Genomic DNA, 21,615 nt, shown 5'->3' on the forward strand with positions numbered 1-21,615 from the left:
ATGGTACACATTAGAATTCATGAGCTGCTTTTATTTTGTGAAAAATTATGTTTGAATTTTATGTAGAGAGGCTAACGAGGCCCAAACTGTTACACTGCCCACTGTGTGCTGGAAATGGAGCACATGCTGTTTAACTAATTAACATTACCTGACCACAGGAACCACTTGTGTTTATGACCGATGATTCAGCTGCAGAAAGGGCTGCTCTGCAAGCAACTTGGCCTAGCAGCACATGTCTGCTTTGCCGTTTCCATGTGGCTCAGGCTGAGTGGAGGTGGCTCATGTCAGCGAAAAACAAAGTCAACCCTGCTGAGAGAAGGCCCCTGATGTCTGCATTCCAGAGGGTTTTTATCTTGTGTTACAATTTACTATTATCATATCCATCATGCTATTATTTCCTGCATCTGAGGTACATTTCTTTAACAGTTATAATCATAGCTACTATGTGGAACCCATACTAGGTCACTCGGGTGATATGTGATTTATTTTCTGCAGACTCGTTTTCTTTGAGAAACAGGATTTACAGGAATTAGACTGTTGACAGTATCCATCAAACTGCATAGTTCTCATTTTATCTGTGTGCATAATATCTATTTTAGTTACTCGCATTAAACTTGTTGAGATTTCAAACATGTGTAACTGACAGAGCATAAAGTTACAGCACAAAGCAGAAGCTTAAAGCTACTATAGAACAATCAGGTTCTAGATATCAGTCTTCCTCTCTTCTTCCTGGCAACTTTTGGCAGTACTTTGTAACTGTTTGACCCTTTTCAGATTATGTATGCCCCTACTGCAGAAGACCTCGAATCTGCAAAAGCACACCTGCAGACACTCTCTCATGAAGCCTTTGTTACCCGCGTGCAGGACTTCCTGCGGAGAGAAGAAGAATGGGTACTGTTCTTCCGAAACTGGTTACCAACACGCGGGCACAACACAAACAACTTTTCCGAGGCGTGCATCCGTATTCTCAAAGACATTATCCTTGGAAGAACAAAGGCCTTTAATGCTGTAGCCCTAGTTGATTTTGTTGCAATCGTATGGGAGAAATACTTTGAGGACCGCATCCTTGAACACGCTCACAACCGTGTTGCTGCTGGACGCCTCTTATATGACAGGCTACTCAAAAAGATGCCACAGGGGGCAGCGGAAAAGATTGTCTCTCTGGAGCACAATGTGTACTCTGTTCCAAGTGCTCAACAAACAGGAGAGACGTACAGAGTATATGCAGATATTGGAACATGTACCTGTGGGGCAGGAAAGCAAGGTGCATTTTGCAAGCATCAAGGTTTGGTACACAAAACAGTTGGTGGTATCTTCCCCAATGCACCAGCACTTACGGCAGAAGATCGCCATCAGTTGGGGAATCTGGCTTTGGGAGACCGCTGCCCCCCTGTCGCCTTCTTCATGGACTTTCGTGTAAATGAGGCCTTGACAAGTCAGCAGGAGGAAACACATCATGCCGATAGTACACCTGTACCTCAGCAGCATCCTGCTGATACTTGTTTCACAGAGCCATCAGAGCCATCAACATTGTACCAAAGTGGAACTGCAGACAAGGTTTGTTCTCCTAATGTAATTCATGTATATGCTTTGTAACATTCAATGAACAGCGCTTTCTTATTACAGTGCATAACTGGTGACATCCATGCCCTTTCGCAAGAGCTCGAACGATGCCATATGCTCGTCAAAGGGAACAGCACCTACAACAAATACCTCCAAAAGGCAATCCACAGCCTCAAGAAAATTCAAACAGCATCCCAATGTGTTGGGATGATGATGTCCCTAGGTACAACACTAAGTAACATAACAAGATGTGGTGGACATATAAAAGTTCAGTCCAACAGCATATCCAGGCCTCGTGAGGGACTAACACGAGGATCCAAGAGGGTGGCAGCTGGGCGACCCTCCAACCAGCCTTCTCACAAAAAAGCAAAGAAGCGCACACACAGACTGAGCCTTAGTGTCAAAGACAATGTTAGCCACGCAAAGTCGCATGGCCAGGGTCACTAACTGGGTTGCATTTGCATTATAGTATTTAAATTGTTCAAAGGCTTTTTTAAAGCCAAAGTTGAGTTCCCACCTTGTTAGTTGTGTAGGACAAGGTACATGTCTAATCATTTTGTATCATACCAGCAGGGGAAAATTATTTCTGTTGCACAATACACAAGCTTGGAAACCTTAAAGGGGTTGTGAAACCATTGCCAGGCTTTTGAAGGTGTCAATATTGATGTATGTGTACTAAACATGCACATCAAAACACTCCGTTCCTGTAATATCGCATTAAAAGGGCACAAAAATTAAAAAAAAATGCTATCAAAAGTAAGTTAGTGTTTCAATTGATACAATTCAAACAAAATTAGTTCACATAGCACTACCGTTTAGAAGCAAAGCGCAATGAAAACAGAGCCGAGTTTGGCGGCAACGAATTGGATCCCTAGGAGGCAAAAATTAGTGGCATCCAATGAGACCACAGGAGAAGCGTGCGCATACCTATCGTGGGAGTGTGGATTTGGAACGGGTCCGATCGTAGTGTTCCATATATGTGCGGCATGATGCGCACTGCTGCATTTTTCAATACTGATTCACTGAATTGTAGCCACAACAGTTCTCGCGAATGTTCCACTGACAACATTTATCTTCACGTCCTTCGGACAGTGACACCAGTACGTTTCGCAACACGCACTATGTATTTCACCGGGACTGCTCCATGACGTGGCAGAATGGACTAAAAACACCGATGAACACCACGAACTGAAGCGACGTTCACTGCTTAGCGCCGACGCAAGAAAGGGTTCGGTAAAATTTTGATTGTAGCTACACAACGGAATCAAAGTTTTCAATTATGATAACAGGTACGAAATTAACACAGCATGTGACGTAATTTGAAGTGACCTCGTTTTTGCATTTTAGTGCCCCTTTAAGAAGCTGTGTCACTCCCAGGTCACGCGACATTATATAGTGGAGAGTGGAGAAAGGAAGCACATTCGTTTCCATTGCCATGACAACATAAGCGCTTATAAAGAGTGGGCAGACCACCAGACTGTTTTCAGTATGGTGACCTTCGGGGACTTCGGGCAAGCCTGCACAGATAAACGTGGCTTCTTCTTCTTCTTCTGTCGAGGTGTCGCTATGGTGAGCTATAGTGTCGCAGCATTGTTCCACTGTCAACAGTGGCTTGAAAAAAACAACAACATTAAAGCAAGGAACGTGGGCTGCATATAACGTACGTATGACGAATAGAACATATGAAATGGAGCCATACATTTAGTGGGATGCATGTGGTTTCTCAATCCCTGTAACTATAACTATGTGTTTATCATCTTGCTTGCTGTGTGGATCAGTTCTTTTTACTTCCCTGTTCGTGGATACTGAATGCATTTTTACCTGACTTCAGCGTGCTTGCAGGTGTATATTCAAAGCGAAGCGAATTATTGGATGTTTGAAAGAAAACACTTCACATTTTGCGCTACCTATTTCTGTAACACCCCGGGACTCCATCATACAATTATGAAGATCTACTCCGACATGTTGGTCTCATTGCCCTTTCAACTCAGTGCGACATTACCAATGCTACTTTCTTATATAAGTGCATTCATTCTCAAATTGACTGCCCACAGTTGCTAGGATCTCTGCATTCTGCTATTAGACGTGTGTCCTCACGGAAGCATCCTACAACTTTTTACCCGAATGTATGTAAGGGGGACTCTCGCGATGCAAGACCCTCATAAACTCGCTGTCATTTTCGGTTTAGGCCCTTAAGATTCCCCACAACACTCAATATGGCAAAGATCACATTTTGTGCTTTGTTCGCTCTTGTGATCACTCACAAAGATGCCTCAAACGAGGAATGTAATCTCATTCATCACTGGAAAAACATATATCGAAAATCAATGCATCAAACAATATTTCTTCTACATTGGTCCATCTACCTCCTACAAAATATGTTGTCAGCTATGGTTAGTCCAGAAGGCCTGCTAATATTTAAGATTCAAGCAAGGTATAGCAACATAATACATAAGAAGGACAAAACGTACGTAGTTGAAAAAATTATACAGGGTGTCCAAGAAAACGTGTCATTGAATTATAATAAAAAAACTACGCCACCTAGAATCATGCGGTCAACAGCATTTGTTCTTATTAGGTATTTGCCACCTCCTACTGTGAATGTCATGTACTCCAAGTTTAAGTATGTAAATATTTGCGAACTGAACTTGGAAATTTGCCAAGTAAAGGTAACTTTTTTACCCCACCAATATGAAGAGCGTGCCGAATTCACTCAAATTAATGATAATTCACAGTGATATTCACAAGCTATTCCATCGGAAAAAATAGCCGAATATCGTGCTTTTCGGAGCACCGGACCATAGCGTGCGATGACTTTGTGAGCGCAGTCGCTCTCAGTGCGCGAAAGGAGGTACCGAAGCCAGCCCACAGAGTGATAATAGAAAAAGTAACAGTTCCTAAAATTGGGAGAGGGACGTGATAAGCCGTGCCTGTTTTATCTCTTTCTGCGATGTCGGGGAGGGCTGGGTTTCCAACCTCCTTTCGTCGGACTGACAAAGATTGCGCTGAAAAATTCATCGTGCGCTATTCTGTGCGACCTCCGTAGAGCATGATGTTCGGCATTTTTTCTGATGGGATAGCTCCTGAATATCTCTGTTCATTACCATTAATTTGACTAAATTAGACACGCTCTTCACATTGGTGGGGTAAAAAAGTGATCTTTACTAGGCAAATTTCCGACTTAAGTTCGCAAAAATTTACATAATTAAACTTACGTTACACGACATTCACATGAGGAGGTGGCAAAAACCCAGTAAGAACAAATGCCTTTGACCGCATGACTCTAGGTGGTGTAGTTCTTTTATTATAATTCAATGACACGTTTTCTGGGACACCCTGTATAATGCCAAGACAGCTTGAACGCTCTACATTCGGCAAAGTGTCCTGCGATGTTGTACCTTGATGTTATTGTTCTAAGGATTTAAGTACAACAGGCACATTGATCGCATCACGCATGTAGCCTTCAGAAAGGCGTGTTTGCTAAAGCAGAATCTTAGGTATGCAACAGCAGTTACCAAACTGCAAGCCTATAGATCCTGTGTGCAGTCTGTGCTTGAATATGCAGATGCAGTGTGGGATCCTTATACTGGCCAGAATATCAATATAGAAGCTGTTCACGCACAGGCAATACATTCATTTTTAAATATGATATGGGCCAAATACATGTTAGTTATATGATCACAGTAGCAGAAATTGGCATCGCGCGCCATCTGTGATGCATTTGTACGCAAATTGTAACACAGGAGCATATCCAGTATTTTCCTCTACGGATTCTAGCCTCAGACACAATGCTAGCTACATGATAGTAGTAAGTACTGGACTCTCACGGTGCACAACGCCCAACTGGCCTGAACACGATTTAATTGGCAATTAGAGCTAATTGGGACCCCCCACATTAATCAGCACCCTCCAGGGAGCCACCACACTAATTGGGGAAAGTCTAACTCGTGTCCAGACCAGCTGAGCGTTGTGCACCATGAGAGTCCATAAAAAAGAAAAATAATAGGCAGAAAATAAAATAAAAAGATGGAAATAGAGTGGACAGAAACAATTTATTCGAAAATCAACGATGCCGCGGCGAAGAAGCCGCTCCGCAACACCCGAGTGACCAGCGTCCGCCATGTTGGTAGTTTGCACCCAGCAGTTGCAGAGATCGACGACAGGTGACCACTTAGTTGCAAGGCATCACACCAGATGGCGCCACCATCATAGCTCTAGACGAGAAAGACAGAACAAGATACTAGCGGCAGGTAAAAATGACAGCACTGCCAAGCAAGTCTAGGCATGCGAGAGAATAGGTCTAACCGCTACTGCTAAACAGAAAACAGTACACATCGGGGAAAAAGGCTTACGGGGACGATCGCTTAGGCCTAACCTCAACACTACGCAGCTAACACAAGGCGGGAACCACACATCGCTAAACATGCGAGAAAAGGCTTAACACGAGCGCGGTCACCGCTAAACACGGCAAACATACGAGGAAAGAGGCTTACCGGGGCGATCGCTTAGCCCTAACCACAACACTATGCAGCTAACACAAGGCGGGAACCACACATCGCTAAACATGCGTCAACAGGCTTGGACACCGCAAAACAAGTCTAAACATGCGAGAAAAGGCTTAACACGAGCGCGGTCACCGCTAAACACGGCAAACATACGAGAAAAGGAGCGCGTCAAATCACTCACTCACCTTTTCCCCCGCGGCAACTTCCAGGCAGAAACTGAGCGAGCGCGGAGAACATACGTCTGCTCTCTACGAGAGGCAGCCAGAAACTGAGCGAGCGCGCGGAGCGCACGTCCGTCTTCCGCGACGGTCCGAGAGAAACTGAGAGAGGCGACGCGCGCGCGCCCTCTGTTCCACTCGTCCGCGCATGCGCGCGCGCGCTGCTAGCTCCCTCTGCGCCGGCCGCGGGTGTTTTCGGTTTCGGCTCTCTGCTGCGCGCGCGCGCGCTCCTAGCGGCGACGGGTGGCTTTTCAGTTTCGCTTTCATTCTCCGTTCTTTGCGCGCGCGCGCGCGTTTATCTCTATAAAGGCAGCGCGCACCGCGCTCGCGTCATCATTCTGACCGATACGTGGAAAACGCCATGTGTGGTTTATTCTCCTGCGTTTCTCGTCGTCGCAAGGAAAAGACAAAAAACGAAGAACTTCGCGAATTTATACGCGGCATCGTGGAGGAAGCCTTTCAAGTCCACCGTCTGGAATGGTTGCAAGCACGTCAAGAAATGTGTCAGGACAAGATGAAGACGCTCGACCGCATCTTAGCGGCGGACAGACTGGCGAAAAAGAAGTCCAACTTTAGCCTGGACAATCTGTATTGGGAACGCAGTTCCGATGTAGAGGACGACGACGAGGATGTGTAAATAAAAGCGATGCATTTCTCTTCGAGTCTCAGTCTCTTCTTTCTCTTCGTGCAACGTGTACGCACGCAACATGTCTTCCCCCGAACCTTTTCGTTTCCGTCATCCCTTTCGCTGTATCTTAAGCGGCCCCTCCATGTGCGGCAAATCTACGTTCGTTGCTAACGTGTTGAGGAACCTGAACGACGTGGTAGACAAGCCTCCGTCACAAATATTCTACGTGCAGAAATATGCTTCGCCGAGCATGCAGGACGAATTCGGGGACTCCGTAAAATTTACCAAGGAGCTACCGCGAGAGTGGGACACGTCGCGCGCTACGCTGATCGTCGTCGACGATCACATGACCGACGCCGGTTCCTTGAAGGAGGTGACCGATCTTTTCATTCGGGGTTCTCACCACGCCAACGCGTCGATCTTCTTACTCGTTCAAAACATCTTTTTCGACAGTAGCCATTTTAGAACAATATCCTACAACGCCAGTTACGTCGTCCTGTGGCGCACCGTGCGCAGCGTGCACCAGATGGAACATTTCGGCCAACAGCTATTTGGCAGAAAAAGATTGGAGTATTTTCTGGACGCATATAAACAAGCGATGTCGTCGCCCCACGCATATTTACTTGTGGATCTTCACAACTATACGCACGAGGATCACAGGTTGCGTAGCAATATCTTTCCGGGAGAACGCCAATATATCTACACTCCGAAATGAATCTCCGCCCTCATCTCACTTTACTCAAAGTACTCTCCACTCTACCCCCTCCACGCCGCCGCGACGTCTTGAGACGTTCGTCCTCGTCCGACATGAAACACCTCTCCGAAATTTGCCTCAATGTATTGAACGGAAAGGTGGCTCTAGCTCCAGATACGTTCGCGCGTTTGAAGAAGCACAAACGCTTTTTACGACGGCTCGCCTACAAAAAGATTCACAAGAATCCGCAACGTTTGAAGCGCTATCTGTCTCAGCAGCGAGGACAGGGCGTTCTTTCGTCGGTGGTTGCTCTCCTGCTTTCCGCCGTGTTGAACCTTTTCGCCAATGGCCAAGAGAATTGAAGTGACCACCTCCTTCTCCTCCTCCATCGGAAACATTCTTTCCTCGAAGGAGAGTGACGACGTCAAAGTGAAACTCATACTGCAAGCACTGTATCGCATACTCAAGCAGTACGGATTTGACCCCTACGACAATAAAAACAAGGCGTCCGACGCTACAAATGACTTTGACTATTCGCTCCTCTCTCCAGAGGTGGACGAAGAGGAAGCGGAAAGGGTCGTCTCGGAATTAAAGAAGGTTCTTTCCTGGGATCGCGAGGGTTGTGTCTCCGTGTCGGGCAAGCCCATCAGACACTCCTCCGTTTACGAACTCGTCAATTATTTGTTGCAACGTAAGACGGGAAAGAAACCTTCCTGGTTCCCCAAAGTCTCGAAACTATTGCGTCTGATTTCTCTACCCAAATCTCGCGAGCCTCAACAGCAGCAGCAGGAGCAGCAGGCCTCCATTGCGTGGACGACTTATGGAGGGATATGAGAAACCAGAGGGTGGTTTGGGGGGTGTGGAACGCTATAGAAAAGCGCATCACTTGAGCAAAAAGAAGGCTCTCGCCATTCTCAGAAAGCTGGATGCCTACACGCTTCACCATCCGGTCAGAAGAAAGTTTAATAGGAGACGCATCATCGCACTCAAGATCAACGACGTGTGGCAAATGGACCTCGCCGATTTTTCAAAATACAAGAGATTCAACGGTGGCTACCGCTACATTCTCGTGGCAATCGATTCCCTCTCCCGCTTTCTGCGCACCCTCCCGCTAAAGACGAAGCGCCCCGCCGAAATGAAAAGGGCCATGATAAGACTTTTTCGGGGAGGTAACGTACCTACACGCATCTTTTGCGACAGAGGCGGGGAATTCTACAACAAGACCGTCAAGGAGTATCTCTCACGAAAGAAGGTACAGATGTATTCTACCTTCTCTCCAGTAATCAAAGCGTCGCAGGCAGAGCGCGTCATACGCACTTTACGCGACAGAATATTCCGTTATTTTAGAGTAACGGGAAAATACCACTTCGTTTCCGCGCTTCCCAAGATCGTGCGCGACTACAACACCACCAAACACAGGACTTTGGGCATCAGCCCGTCCGAAGTCACGCCCGAAAACGAATTGGAGCTGTTCAATAAGATAAATGGGAAGCCCGTCGTACCCTCCGTGAAAAAGAAGCTCAAACTGGGGGATAAAGTGAGGGTCCTACTTCACAGAAAAGGTTTTCATAAGAGCTCGGAAGGGAGTTGGTCGCCTCAGATTTTCACCGTCTCCCGCCTGAGAGACACCTCTCCTCCCGTCGTACACCTGGAAGATTACCGGGGTAAGGAAGTGGACGGATCTTTCTACCCGGAGGAGGTACTCGTCGTAACCCGAGACGCCAATCAGCCTTGGCCAGTAACGAAAGTGCTGAGAAAGAAGCAACTGAACGGTCAGAGCTTCTCCTTGGTTCGCTGGTTCGGTTACGACAAAGAACACGACAGTTGGGTTCCGAGCAGCGACGTGGTCAAGATTGGGAAATGATGTCGGACATCTACGTCCACCTGCTCTCGAACGCCAGCATGGATAAGTTTCCCTCGAATAAACTCAACGCCTTCACGGTAGCTTTCGATAGTCCGCTTCAGCTCTCGAATCGGTATAAAGTCGGTCTGATGGATCTCAGCATACGTAACGATTTTTTAAATATCGGGTACGAAAGGCAAGATGCGAAAATCGAGGTTTCTTTCGAGGACACGGTGGAAGCCGGCAGAACTTTTCGTGTCACCTCGGATCTCGAGAGGGATTTGGGAAAAGCCCTTTCGGAATTCGACGTTTCTTTCGCGTACAATAAATCGCGATACGACTTCGTCTTACCCGTGGACGTGAAAGCCGTGGAATTGGACCCTCGGCTCGCGCAAGCGCTCGACGCCTCGCTAGCGTCCCGCGAAGCAGGTCGTGCGGTGAAACCCCCCAAATTGAGCGAACGCGAAGCCACCTCCATCTTATTGGAGCACGCCGCACCCGTCGCTTTCGGCGACGTCACTCTGAATTCGGAAACCACGTCCCTACGGAACACACTCAACAAGTATTTCCAGACGCACAAGCTGGACGCCTCGCTAGAATTCGCGGATAACGTGTACTCTCTGAAAACACCGAAAGGGTTGCACGTACCGGAACCCTTTGTCAAGCTGCTACATCTCACAGCCGTCGAGGGACACGAAGAAGAAACGCTACGCGTCTCTCTCCCCGTAGCGCGCCAATTTTCTTTCACGATCAAGACAAAAATTCCTCGATCTTTGCAAGTACATGTGCCTCCCGGCTATTATGCGACGCCGCAAGCACTTCTAAATGCGATTAATCAGCGCGTAGGCGAACGCGCGCGCTTCAGCTTCGACGGAACCGAACAGAAATGTAAAATTCGTCTTTCCGAGGGCACCTCCACCCTAAGACTTTCCGAGTACCTGGCCGTGCTTTTGGGCTTCGAATCGCGTACCGTGTTCACGGGGGATGAGGATGCCACGAGCTCCGTCGAGGTACTCCTGGAACCCCCGTTTCACAACATAATCGTGTACACGGATATCGTGGAACCCACGTACGTGGGGAGCGGGAAAAAACCGATATTAAAAATACTACCCTTTTATTACGAGAAAGACAAGCACGTCGTCACCTACACGTTAGATAACATCCAGTATTTTAACCTGTCTCAATTCGAAATTCCTTCAGTGACGATCGTTCTCGCGGACGAAACGAGAAGACGTTTGCCGTTGCGGTCCAAAGGCAGAACCAATCTAACGTTGCATTTCAAATATGTACCGTAATTCCCCCAAAATAATTCCCGTGTACACGGGACCCCTTTTCCAACGAGGGGGCGGTGTGTTGAGCAACATATCCAAGTTTATCGTTCCCATCTGGCAGAAAATAAAACCGATCGCCAAGAGAACGTTGAAGCGCTTGGCGCGGAATTTGGCCGATGGCGAAGGAATATCGCGCGCAGTAAAACAGACGGCCATAGCAACGGGGAGAGACGTGCTGGATTCCATGGAGGGCTCTGGAAACAACAATGGGAAGAAACGCCGCAAACGACAACAAAAGGCGCCGACACACGACGCACCTGCAGATATCTTTGGTACGCCGTGAAGGTCACACATCCGCTGCGCGCGCTCCGTCATGACGTCAACGAAAGGAAAAATACAGACGCCGATCTGTCTAACGAGTGATGTGATGATATTCGAACCCCCTTCCATTCAATACGGCGTGGAAGATACTTCGTACCAACTTTTTTATCCGGTCAACGGAGTAAATAATTCCGTGATCGAGTTTTGTATTCAAAATTTGCAAAGGGCACACTTGGATCTCTACGGCAGTTTCGTGTCTTTGACCGTGCGCATTGTTCGCGACGACGGGGAAGAAATGGACGAGAAAGATGTCGTTTTCCCAATAAACCACCTGTTGAGCGGCATGTTTAAGACGGTCACCGTTTACGCGAACAACAAGCTCGTCAGTTCCAACGAGTTGTACGCCTACAGGAGTATTTTGGACGTCGTGCTTCATTCCACGCCCGCGGCTCAAGAAACAGTGCACGCGGCTGGACTTTATGTCGAGGACGACGAACATTTAAAGGACGATTACGACGTCTCTTCTCGCGGTCCGAAACAACGTTACGAAGCGACGAAGGGTGGAAAATACTTTAACCTGGTCGGTCAGATCAATACCGACCTGTTTCAACAGCCGCGCCTGATGGTACCTGCCGTCGAAATTCGCGTCGTTTTCCTGTTAAACAACGACGAATTTAAACTCGTATCGGTCCCCAAAGACAAGAAAACGTACAATTACGAGGTGGACATTAAAGAAATGACGTTACACTTGAAAAAGGTGACGCTGGCACCTTCCCTATTTTTGGAATACGAGCGGCGGCTTCAGACCACGCCGGCCATCTACGTGTTACGCGGATTGGAAACCAAGGTGCGGAGCTTGAGTGCCGGGAGCTTGGACGCTCACTTTGAAAACGTTTACCCCGAAAGGGTACCTTCCAAATTATGCGTCGCCCTGCTCGCCACGTCCGACTTTCTCGGCGACATCCAATCGAACCCCTACAAATTCCGTCATTACGACCTGTCTCATTCGATGCTCTCCGTGGACGGGCAGCAAGTGCGAGCGACCGTCCTCTTGATTTCCGAGTGTCCCAAGCTCATGTACGTCGACAAGGACCGTACGGTCACCTTCCCATAAAAAAAGATGTACGAGAGCGACATCTTGGAACTCGTGTCCCTGAACCCCCTCGCTTCCTCCATGCTGAGAGGCATTTGCGCTTCCGACGAAGCCTTCGTTTTACGCAAACCCGGCTATTTAATCATCAATACGGAAGAGCGAAGAAGGCGCGGGCAGCACTGGGTGCTCTACCTGAAAAACTACGACGGGTCTGCCGTGTTTTTCGACAGCTACGGACTTCCCCCATCGAAGCAAACCTTCGAAGGACTTTACCTGTAGTGGACGAGTATAACGACAAGTGTATTCAATCGCCTTTTTCGCCTTACTGCGGGCTTTTTTGTATCTACGTAGCCACGCGCATGTCGAAACGCTACAGCTTGAAAAGTTGTGTATCCATGTTTTCCTGTAACCTCGAAGAGAATGACGAAACAATAAAACGTCTCCTCGTGAGCGAACTCGTTTCGTAAAAAATAGTATATTTATTCATGACATACACAAGACCCTTGCGAGACGATCTTCCAACGTGCTGACCCGACGCTCACCGTCGTCGCCGGTCTGCACCGTGACGTCGAGGGATGTGTGGAGAAGCCAGTAGCGACGGACGATAGGTCGGTTGAAACCCGCGTTGATGAGACACGGGTCGACTGTCTCTCCTCGTCTATACTTTTCCAACAGCTCGAGCTTGTAATCTACGAAACGCTTCATTTTCTTTGCAATCTTCCCACTGACGGTGAACAGACGTAGGGGTATCGTCTTGAGAATCGAGCGAAAGTCTCCCTCGCAGCTATCGCCGTGAATATAATCGCGTAATCGCAGCAAGTCCCGATACATTCGCGTTTGCACAAAGGTGGCAAACCTCTGCTCGGGCGTCATCATCATGACTGAGACGGAATGAGAGTAGACAACCTTTATTTCTCGTTACACATGAATTAGGCTCCAGCTTTGGTTTCGTAGCCGGGAAGGCAGCCCAAATACGGACGAAGGCTCGAGTCTAACCAATGGCTGGGGTTTCTCGACCAGAGTCCACCGCAGCGACAGGTAGTCAGTTGATCGCCGATTCGCAAAAAGAAGGTCTTTGGAGGAGGCTTGAAGGTTAGGACCAGGGGTAGATCTCCCGTCAGTAGCCATTCGTAATCTGCAACGAAAGGAGTGTGAGAAACGCGTGTTTTTTTAACTCAAACACATACACACGTACAATCTTCTTCAGTCACAGAGTGACACTGATGGTCCATCTTCTCCATCTTCCTTCAATAGTCGAAGTCCTTCGCAACGTACGTCGAACGGTACCGTCCGACAGCCGAGAAACGGGCGAATCAATCGGTCCGTCCAATGCTTTTGCTCTGGAAAAAAATGTGAACGATTATAGAACGTATTAAAAAAATAACGAGGAAGCGTACCTTTGGACCACAATCCACCGCAATTGGTGCAGAAGAAGCGGGCCCTGCCAATCTCCCGAAATATGTGAGGCGGGAAAAAACCGACTTCACGCGCAGCAAAAGTGTTGTACACTGGAAACGAAACTCTTCACACATTTCGGCGATGATGATGACGTCATGGGTATTACTTACGAGGATCTACCAAGCTGATCATGATGGAATGACGATCGAACGTTCGGTTCGACATTTATAGTAAAGCTTTGCCTCTCACTCTCTATGACGTCATTGAACGTGTTTAAACATGTTAAGACGTGTTTGAACATGTTTGGACATGGGCGGCGAAGTCGCCCCTGGACACACTCGTTCCTCTCTCTTCCTCTTTATGACGTCATTGAACGTGTCTGAACATGTTTGCACGTGTTTGAACATATTGTGACGTCACTGAACATGTCTGAACATGTTTGGACGTGTTTGAACATATTGTGACGTCACTGAACATGTTGAACATGTTTGGACGTGTTTGAACATGTTGTGACGTGTGTAGACACGAACCCCGCAATACGAAAAACGTCACGCAGTACGAATTAGATTGGTGGTTAGTGTGTCGCGCCCAGTGTAGAAGGATCCTGGGTTCGAATCCCACTCTGGGTCTTCTTGTCGTCATGTACAAGTCGTCCCAGAGTGTTAGCTAGAAATTAGTGTAATGTTTTATTCAACGTCGATGGTATTATCATTGTCATATGCGACATCGCAAAAGGCGCGAAAGACGGAAGGCGGGGTGGTCAAAGTACAGACGACACCGTCGCAATGCGAGGAGGAGGAGAGCGGTGTAGCGACTATAAAAGGTGCGCTGGTTCTACGACGATTGACAGGAAGCCCACGAGGGGCATCCATCCACGACACGAGGCGTTTCGTGGACCAAAATGTAAGTTGACCGTCTCTGCTGTGAGAGTGTATTCTATGTATGACATTGTTTTTCAGGAACCGATAGCCGCTGTCACCGCATGACACTGACCACAGGGTCTCATCCCATCCTCTCTCATCATCATCATCAATCTCAAGCGTTCCTCAACTGAAGGGAAAAGTGAGCATTGTTTCGTGAGAGGAAATCTCGTACTGATTTTGTTTGACCGCAGTGCCGCGCTGTCTCGTATGTCAGTACGACCCCATCGATGCCATGCTCGTGGCCGTAGAAAGAGAGCACGAAGCTAGAATAGAGAATCTCGGTAATAGCCCAGTCGTCCTTTCAGATGACGACGACGACGACAGAGTCAGTAGTCCGCCTTTCGTAATAAGTGAAACGGACGACGACGACGAACCCCTAGATGGACATGACAATGCAGACGAATTGCTCATGTGGGAAGGGGATCAGTCGTATGCAGATTTCATTCCTCTGTCTGGTAGGGTTAGAGATGAATCACCAGATGCAAGCCCAGAATTTCGAAACGAAGCTGAGCCTGTCCAGGGTCGTAGAATCGTTGAATTACGAGAACACGTCGTAGAGAATCATCCCTCCGTCACGGAGAGACGATTCCTTCCTTTCTTTGTCACAGATGAGGCATTTGACGGAACGGCTACTAGGTACACGCTTCTCTGTTCCCCGCACGACGACAACGTCGACGATTTGCGACTCTATCTACCGAGCATAGCTCCAGTAATCACGCGTGTCCTCGAAGCTTATCCCATGCCTTTCAAATTTTGTCTGTGCTCGAAGGCGCTCATGGTTAAGGACGGAGCCGACGGGTTGACTTCTCATCTCCTTCACGTGAACCTTCACATGAGAGTCGTTCATAACCGCCAAGAAATCGAAGGCGCGATAAATGCTGCTATCGCAGAGTCCTCGCAACGCGTTGAAAACTATGCGAGAGAAGGGTCTGGTTTCACCTCGAACGACGTCCAATGTGTCGACTTAAAACTAACGCGCTTAAAACCGAAGCGGATTGGATGCACGATCGAGCTTCCCGAGCTGCTAAAGAGAAAAACAAAGACTCTCACAAACGTCAAACTTCCGCCGAATCACGAAAACGAGTGTTTCAAGTATAGCGTGCTGGCACTCTTGCATCCGTTGAGAAACAACCCAAACGATTATGTTAGATACCGCAAGTACATGAATCCTTCGAATCCGGAGACGCGCGTAACGTACTGGCCGCCCTGCTTCCCAGTCACTTACGAAGACATTTCCCTGTGGGAGAGAAAAAACAAAATCTCCGTCTACATCTACGTGTTCGACGAGCAGACGAGTTCGATAACAACAGGACGGGTTCCCTGTACGCTCTATAAGGATAAAGTCCACTTGCTCGAGGTTAAGGAGCATTTCTATGGGATCCGAAAATTTAGCACTTTCATGGGACGAAGTGACTACTTTTATTGCGAGAAATGCACGTCCGGTTACGGAACGAGAGAGGCATTGCAGCAACACGAACGTCTGTGTCGAGACGTAAACGAAGTGATTCTCCAAATGCCAAAAGCGGGGAGAGTGTCTCCTTCAACAAGATACAGTACATGCATCCCTATCCCTATTTCGCGGTGTTGGACACGGAGAGCGTTTTGGAAAAGGACGCGCTCGTGAAGGACGCCGTGAGTGTGCACAGGATGAGCTCGTACTGCATCGTTGTAGTGAGAAGTTGGGACGGAAAAATACTAGGCCTAGATGGCTATTTGGGACCCAACGCGGCAGAGAAATGCTTGCTCTCGCTCAAGCGATTTAGCGATCAAATCGATAGGTTGAACAGTTGTCCCGCGCCGTTGGTCATGAGTATGGAAGACCACTTTCGGCACGCGAGCGCTACACACTGCGAATTTTGTGGAATCGAATTTAACCGACATACGCGGAAGGTATCGCATCACGACCACACCCGCTTCGTAGAGCCCGGTTCTTCGAATTTTGTCGCGACGCTGTGTGATACGTGTAACCTTACGTGTCGTAACACCAAAGAACTCGTCGTGTGCGTGCACAACCTGCAGTACGATTTGAGCTCCCTTCTCCGCCACATGCACGTTCTAAATCTGGGCGAGCCGTGGATCTTAGCTTCGAGCTCGGAAAAGATAAGAGGGTTCAACATTGGCGATCTCCATTTCCGCGATACCACGCAGTTTTTCAACCTCTCCTTGTCGAACCTGGTGGAAACCCTGCTCGCCAGCGGTGGTGAAAGCGCGTTTCATTGTACCCGTCAAATGTATGGTGACCGTTTCCGAAGCCTTCTCAGGAAAGGCATTTACCCGTACACCTTCGTCGACAGTTTCGAAGCGTACAATTTGCCCGCACTACCGCCAAAGGAAGCTTTCAAAAGCGACCTGAACGACCAAGAGATCACGGACGAGGACTATCAGTACGCCCTCGAGATTTTCGAATTGTTCGAATGTAAGAACCTCGGCGGTTACACGCGTCTCTACGTCACGCTCGACGCCTGTCAGCTCTGCGACGTCGTACTGTATTTCAGGAAGATTGCGCTAGAGACGGATAGGTTAGATATCCTACGCACAGTGTCCCTCGCCAGTTACGCGTGGAGCAGCGCTCTGAAGCTCACCAAAGTCAAACTCGAGCTCATGAGCGATCGCGAGATGTACGAAACGATCGAGAAGGGAATCAGGGGAGGCATTTGTAACAGCTTCCACAGATACTGTCGGGCTAATCACGAGGGGTGCGACGATTACGATCCCCAGCAAGAAAAGACTTTTATCCAGTACCTCGACGTGAACAGTTTGTACCCGTACGCGATGACTTTCCATCTCCCGACAGGTGGTTTTGAGTGGGTCGATCCTTCGAGGTGGAGCGAGATCGATTTTCTCAACATTCCTCACGATTCGGAAGTGGGTTACGTGTACGTGGTAGACTTGTCATATCCCGAAGAACTGCACGCGCTCACTAGGGATTTTCCCCTGGCACCCGAACACAGGTGCGTGGACGAGAACGAACTCTCCCCCTACCAACGCCACCTGAAAGATGCGTTGGCGCTGAACGCCCCTTCCACAACGAAACTCTTGCTGACGTGCTACGACAAAGAACGCTACGTCGTTCATTATGCACTGCTCGCTCTGTACGTGAGGTTGGGCATGAAAATAAAACGTGTTCACAGCATCCTCTCGTTCCGCCAAGACAACTTTTTGCGAACCTTCGTGCAGAGAAACGTCGCGTTGAGGAATGCCGCGACCACGAAATTCGAGCGACTTCTGTACAAAACCATGTCGAACAGCACGTTCGGTAAGTCGATACAAAATGTGAGACGGATGAAAAAGTATGCCCTAGCCTACGACAAAGAAAGCGCGCTCCGAAAAGCTAGCTCCGTCGACAGTCAGCATTTTCACATTCTGAGTGATAAGTGCATCTTGTACGAGATGAAACAACGCCGCATCAAATGCACGCACCCCCTTTACGTGGGCTTTGCCATTCTTGAAATATCCAAAGTCCGAATGTACAGCTTCATCTATGAGTCGCTCTTTTCTCGCTTGACATGTCCAGTGCAATTGATCTATAGCGACACGGACAGCGTAATTTTTTCTCTCACGTGTGAAAGCCTGGAAGAGCAGCTGATGAAGATTGAGAGTGAGTTAGATCTGTCTTCCTATCCGCCGGACCACCCACTTTTCAACGACGAGCACGCGAATCAGATGGGGTACTTCAAAGACGAGACGGGGGGCGGAGTTATCCAGGAAGTCGTAGCCATCCGAGCGAAAATGTACAGCATTCTCTTGGCTGGGACACACAAACAGATCGCGAGAGCCAAAGGAGTTAAGAAAGACGTGGTGAGGAAACATTTATTGCACGAAGTGTACCGAGATTCTCTGTTCAATGAAAAGGCGGTCTCTCAGAAGCAGTGCACCATCCAGAGTATAAAGCAAACGATGTACACCATTTCGAGACTCAAGAAGAGCTTGGTCCCGTACGACGACAAACGCTATCTCGTGGATGCCGTACACTCCTTCCCTTATGGGAGCTGCGAATACGGTAAGCTTTCCTAGTGTTTTGACGCGTATCGCATTACGATAGTACTCCCTCTTTGTGCAGCAACGGAAAACCCGGAAGAGAGCCCGAGACCGTCGACGTCAGGCATCGAGTAACCGCGGAACAAAGAGCTGCACGCGCATGTAATCGAGAATAAAAGTTCTAGTCGAGACATCCCTCTCTCTCTCTCTCTCTCTCTCAGACAGGAGAAGCACGGGTCATCGTGGCAGTGTGGTAGCGGAATGGGTGTACGAAAAGAATGACCATTCCGTCATCGTGCTGGTGCAGTGACCCGCGCAATGACGACGCTGCGATGAAGGTTCCCCATATCCTTTCTGTTGAGGCAAGTCAGGGAGGGTGCAGGCATCTATCGACCAACTCTTTTGTATGTATTCAATAAACATGTTTCAGTGAAAGAAAACACAGAGTCTCGTCAAAGTTATTCGGACTGTTTAATGCGTTGCATGTCAATAACCAATCGGTATTTCAATAAATCAATGACAAAGTTGGCGATGTAGACTGCTTGCAAATGTCGCTGCTTCCGCAGGGCGTGCTTAATATGAGCGATGGCACGAGCGAGAAGGTCCACGATGTCTGCTGCGATGTAGTTGAATTCTACGTTGGACAAGCTCACAAATTCGCTCATCAGTCCCAGGGGTCCGTCCGGAACCGTTATGCAGACGTTCTTGTAACGGGCGTAAATTCGTCGCACCATCTCCTGCAGCGGCCCCGGCGAGATCTCTCCTATATTGCCAAAGCCTACCATGTCTATCACGTAGCGAAAAGCAGTGATGACGAGCTCGTTGCGGGGACTTTCGCTGTTGAAACATTCCTTCTCCACTTCTTCCCAAGAAGCGTGGGTGTGGGAACAATTTTGTAAAGAGTGGTAGCTGAACATCTTCACGTAGTGATGACGCGAGCGCGGTGCGCGCTGCCTTTATAGAGATAAACGCGCGCGCGCGCGCAAAGAACGGAGAATGAAAGCGAAACTGAAAAGCCACCCGTCGCCGCTAGGAGCGCGCGCGCGCGCAGCAGAGAGCCGAAACCGAAAACACCCGCGGCCGGCGCAGAGGGAGCTAGCAGCGCGCGCGCGCATGCGCGGACGAGTGGAGCAGAGGGCGCGCGCGCGTCGCCTCTCTCAGTTTCTCTCGGACCGTCGCGGAAGACGGACGTGCGCTCCGCGCGCTCGCTCAGTTTCTGGCTGCCTCTCGTAGAGAGCAGACGTATGTTCTCCGCGCTCGCTCAGTTTCTGCCTGGAAGTTGCCGCGGGGGAAAAGGTGAGTGAGTGATTTGACGCGCTCCTTTTCTCGTATGTTTGCCGTTTTAGCGGTGACCGCGCTCGTGTTAAGCCTTTTCTCGCATGTTTAGACTTGTTTTGCGGTGTCCAAGCCTGTTGACGCATGTTTAGCGATGTGTGGTTCCCGCCTTGTGTTAGCTGCATAGTGTTGTGGTTAGGGCTAAGCGATCGCCCCCGTAAGCCTCTTTCCTCGTATGTTTGCCGTGTTTAGCGGTGACCGCGCTCGTGTTAAGCCTTTTCTCGCATGTTTAGCGATGTGTGGTTCCCGCCTTGTGTTAGCTGCGTAGTGTTGAGCTTAGGCCTAAGCGATCGTCCCCGTAAGCCTTTTTCCCCGATGTGTACTGTTTTCTGTTTAGCAGTAGCGGTTAGACCTTTTCTCTCGCATGCCTAGACTTGCTTGGCAGTGCTGTCATTTTTACCTGCCGCTAGTATCTTGTTCTGTCTTTCTCGTCTAGAGCTATGATGGTGGCGCCATCTGGTGTGATGCCTTGCAACTAAGTGGTCACCTGTCGTCGATCTCTGCAACTGCTGGGTGCAAACTACCAACATGGCGGACGCTGGTCACTCGGGTGTTGCGGAGCGGCTTCTTCGCCGCGGCATCGTTGATTTTCGAATAAATTGTTTCTGTCCACTCTATTTCCATCTTTTTATTTTATTTTCTGCCTGTTATTTTTCTTTTTTATGGACTCTCATGGTGCACAACGCTCAGCTGGTCTGGACACGAGTTAGACTTTCCCCAATTAGTGTGGTGGCTCCCTGGAGGGTGCTGATTAATGTGGGGGGTCCCAATTAGCTCTAATTGCCAATTAAATCGTGTTCAGGCCAGTTGGGCGTTGTGCACCGTGAGAGTCCAGTACTTACTACTCATGATCACGTGTCAATTTAATTTCATTTATTTAACCCTTAAAGGCCCGAGGGCATTACATAAGGGGGGAATTACGCTTTGACAAGACAGAGACATAGCACAGGGTCAGGATATCTGGACTCCCCCTTGAGATCCACATCTAAAGTAACATGATCAGAAAACACAACCATCTTTACCACAAAGTCGATGCTACACCAATCAGAAGCTACTAAATTGGTATAATCCCAACAGGTGCCTTTTGCACTCATTTCTCCCTTGCACCTTATTCGCATTGAATGCCTTGCCTAATAAAATAGGTGCATCAATCTCAGTTGATGCATTTTGAAAAAGTTTGAAATAGAATATGTTTGATGATAAAAGTGTTATCGTGTTAAAGTAGTAAGGTATAATGTTATGGTGGCTATGCTACGCTATTGTATCGCAACCCTACACGGCCAAGTAGGCTGTAATATTGGTAAATAAAGGTCAAGTTAGTTCTGTCCAAAGCGTAGGGTGGCAACAGCACGTGACTTACGCACTGTGTAATAGCACAGGACGCTCGTTATAGGCCTGCAGTGGAACAAATTGAAAACTATGGCATTATCTTGTCAATAAGACGACGCCCAAGGGACAGAGCACTACAAACACAAATAGGCATAACAGCTAACATAGACATGCGATAATTGCATAAGATTGAAGCTTCACTGCGGTGCAAGTGAACGTCACCCATCTACCAACACACAAAAAGAAAGCGGACACATGTCACAGCAGTGTGAACGCGGTAATACCGTGATAGCGGAAGCTCACCATACCAACAATCAACCAAAACAAAGCACAGGCGTAGAGCGCCATGGCGCTTTGACGAAGTGTACACAGAATCAGAACACACAGGCAGCTGATAATTGCAGAAGATTGAATCTTCACAGCGGTGCTAAGCGGTACAAGTAAACACCTCAACCCATCTACCAACACACCAGCAAGAAAGCGGATCCATAACTTGCTACCTCTCTATCCTTTCGT

At 48.4% G+C, this 21,615-nt stretch overlaps 1 protein-coding gene and 2 long non-coding RNA genes across 3 annotated transcripts; 2 read left to right on the plus strand and 1 right to left on the minus strand.

Moving 5' to 3' along the window:
* Window positions 1-173: 173 nt before the first annotated feature.
* On the plus strand, window positions 174-2,010 carry LOC135398404 (uncharacterized). The gene is made up of 3 exons (XM_064629814.1): window positions 174-344; window positions 775-1,557; window positions 1,627-2,010. Exons 1-3 carry the CDS (start codon window positions 174-176, stop codon window positions 2,008-2,010), a joined length of 1,338 nt encoding a protein of 445 aa, XP_064485884.1.
* A 3,586-nt stretch (window positions 2,011-5,596) lies between these two features.
* On the minus strand, window positions 5,597-6,368 carry LOC135397763 (uncharacterized). Its single transcript, XR_010423730.1, has 2 exons — window positions 6,254-6,368; window positions 5,597-5,777 (listed from the first exon to the last, which is right to left on the minus strand). It is a non-coding gene; the product is annotated as an uncharacterized LOC135397763 (long non-coding RNA).
* Window positions 6,369-19,588: 13,220 nt separating this feature from the next.
* On the plus strand, window positions 19,589-20,387 carry LOC135397764 (uncharacterized). The gene is made up of 2 exons (XR_010423731.1): window positions 19,589-19,731; window positions 20,207-20,387. It is a non-coding gene; the product is annotated as an uncharacterized LOC135397764 (long non-coding RNA).
* Window positions 20,388-21,615: the final 1,228 nt, after the last annotated feature.

The sequence above is a fragment of the Ornithodoros turicata genome, chromosome 6, assembly GCF_037126465.1.
Source record: "Ornithodoros turicata isolate Travis chromosome 6, ASM3712646v1, whole genome shotgun sequence".
NCBI classification, from domain to species: Eukaryota; Metazoa; Arthropoda; class Arachnida; order Ixodida; family Argasidae; genus Ornithodoros; species Ornithodoros turicata.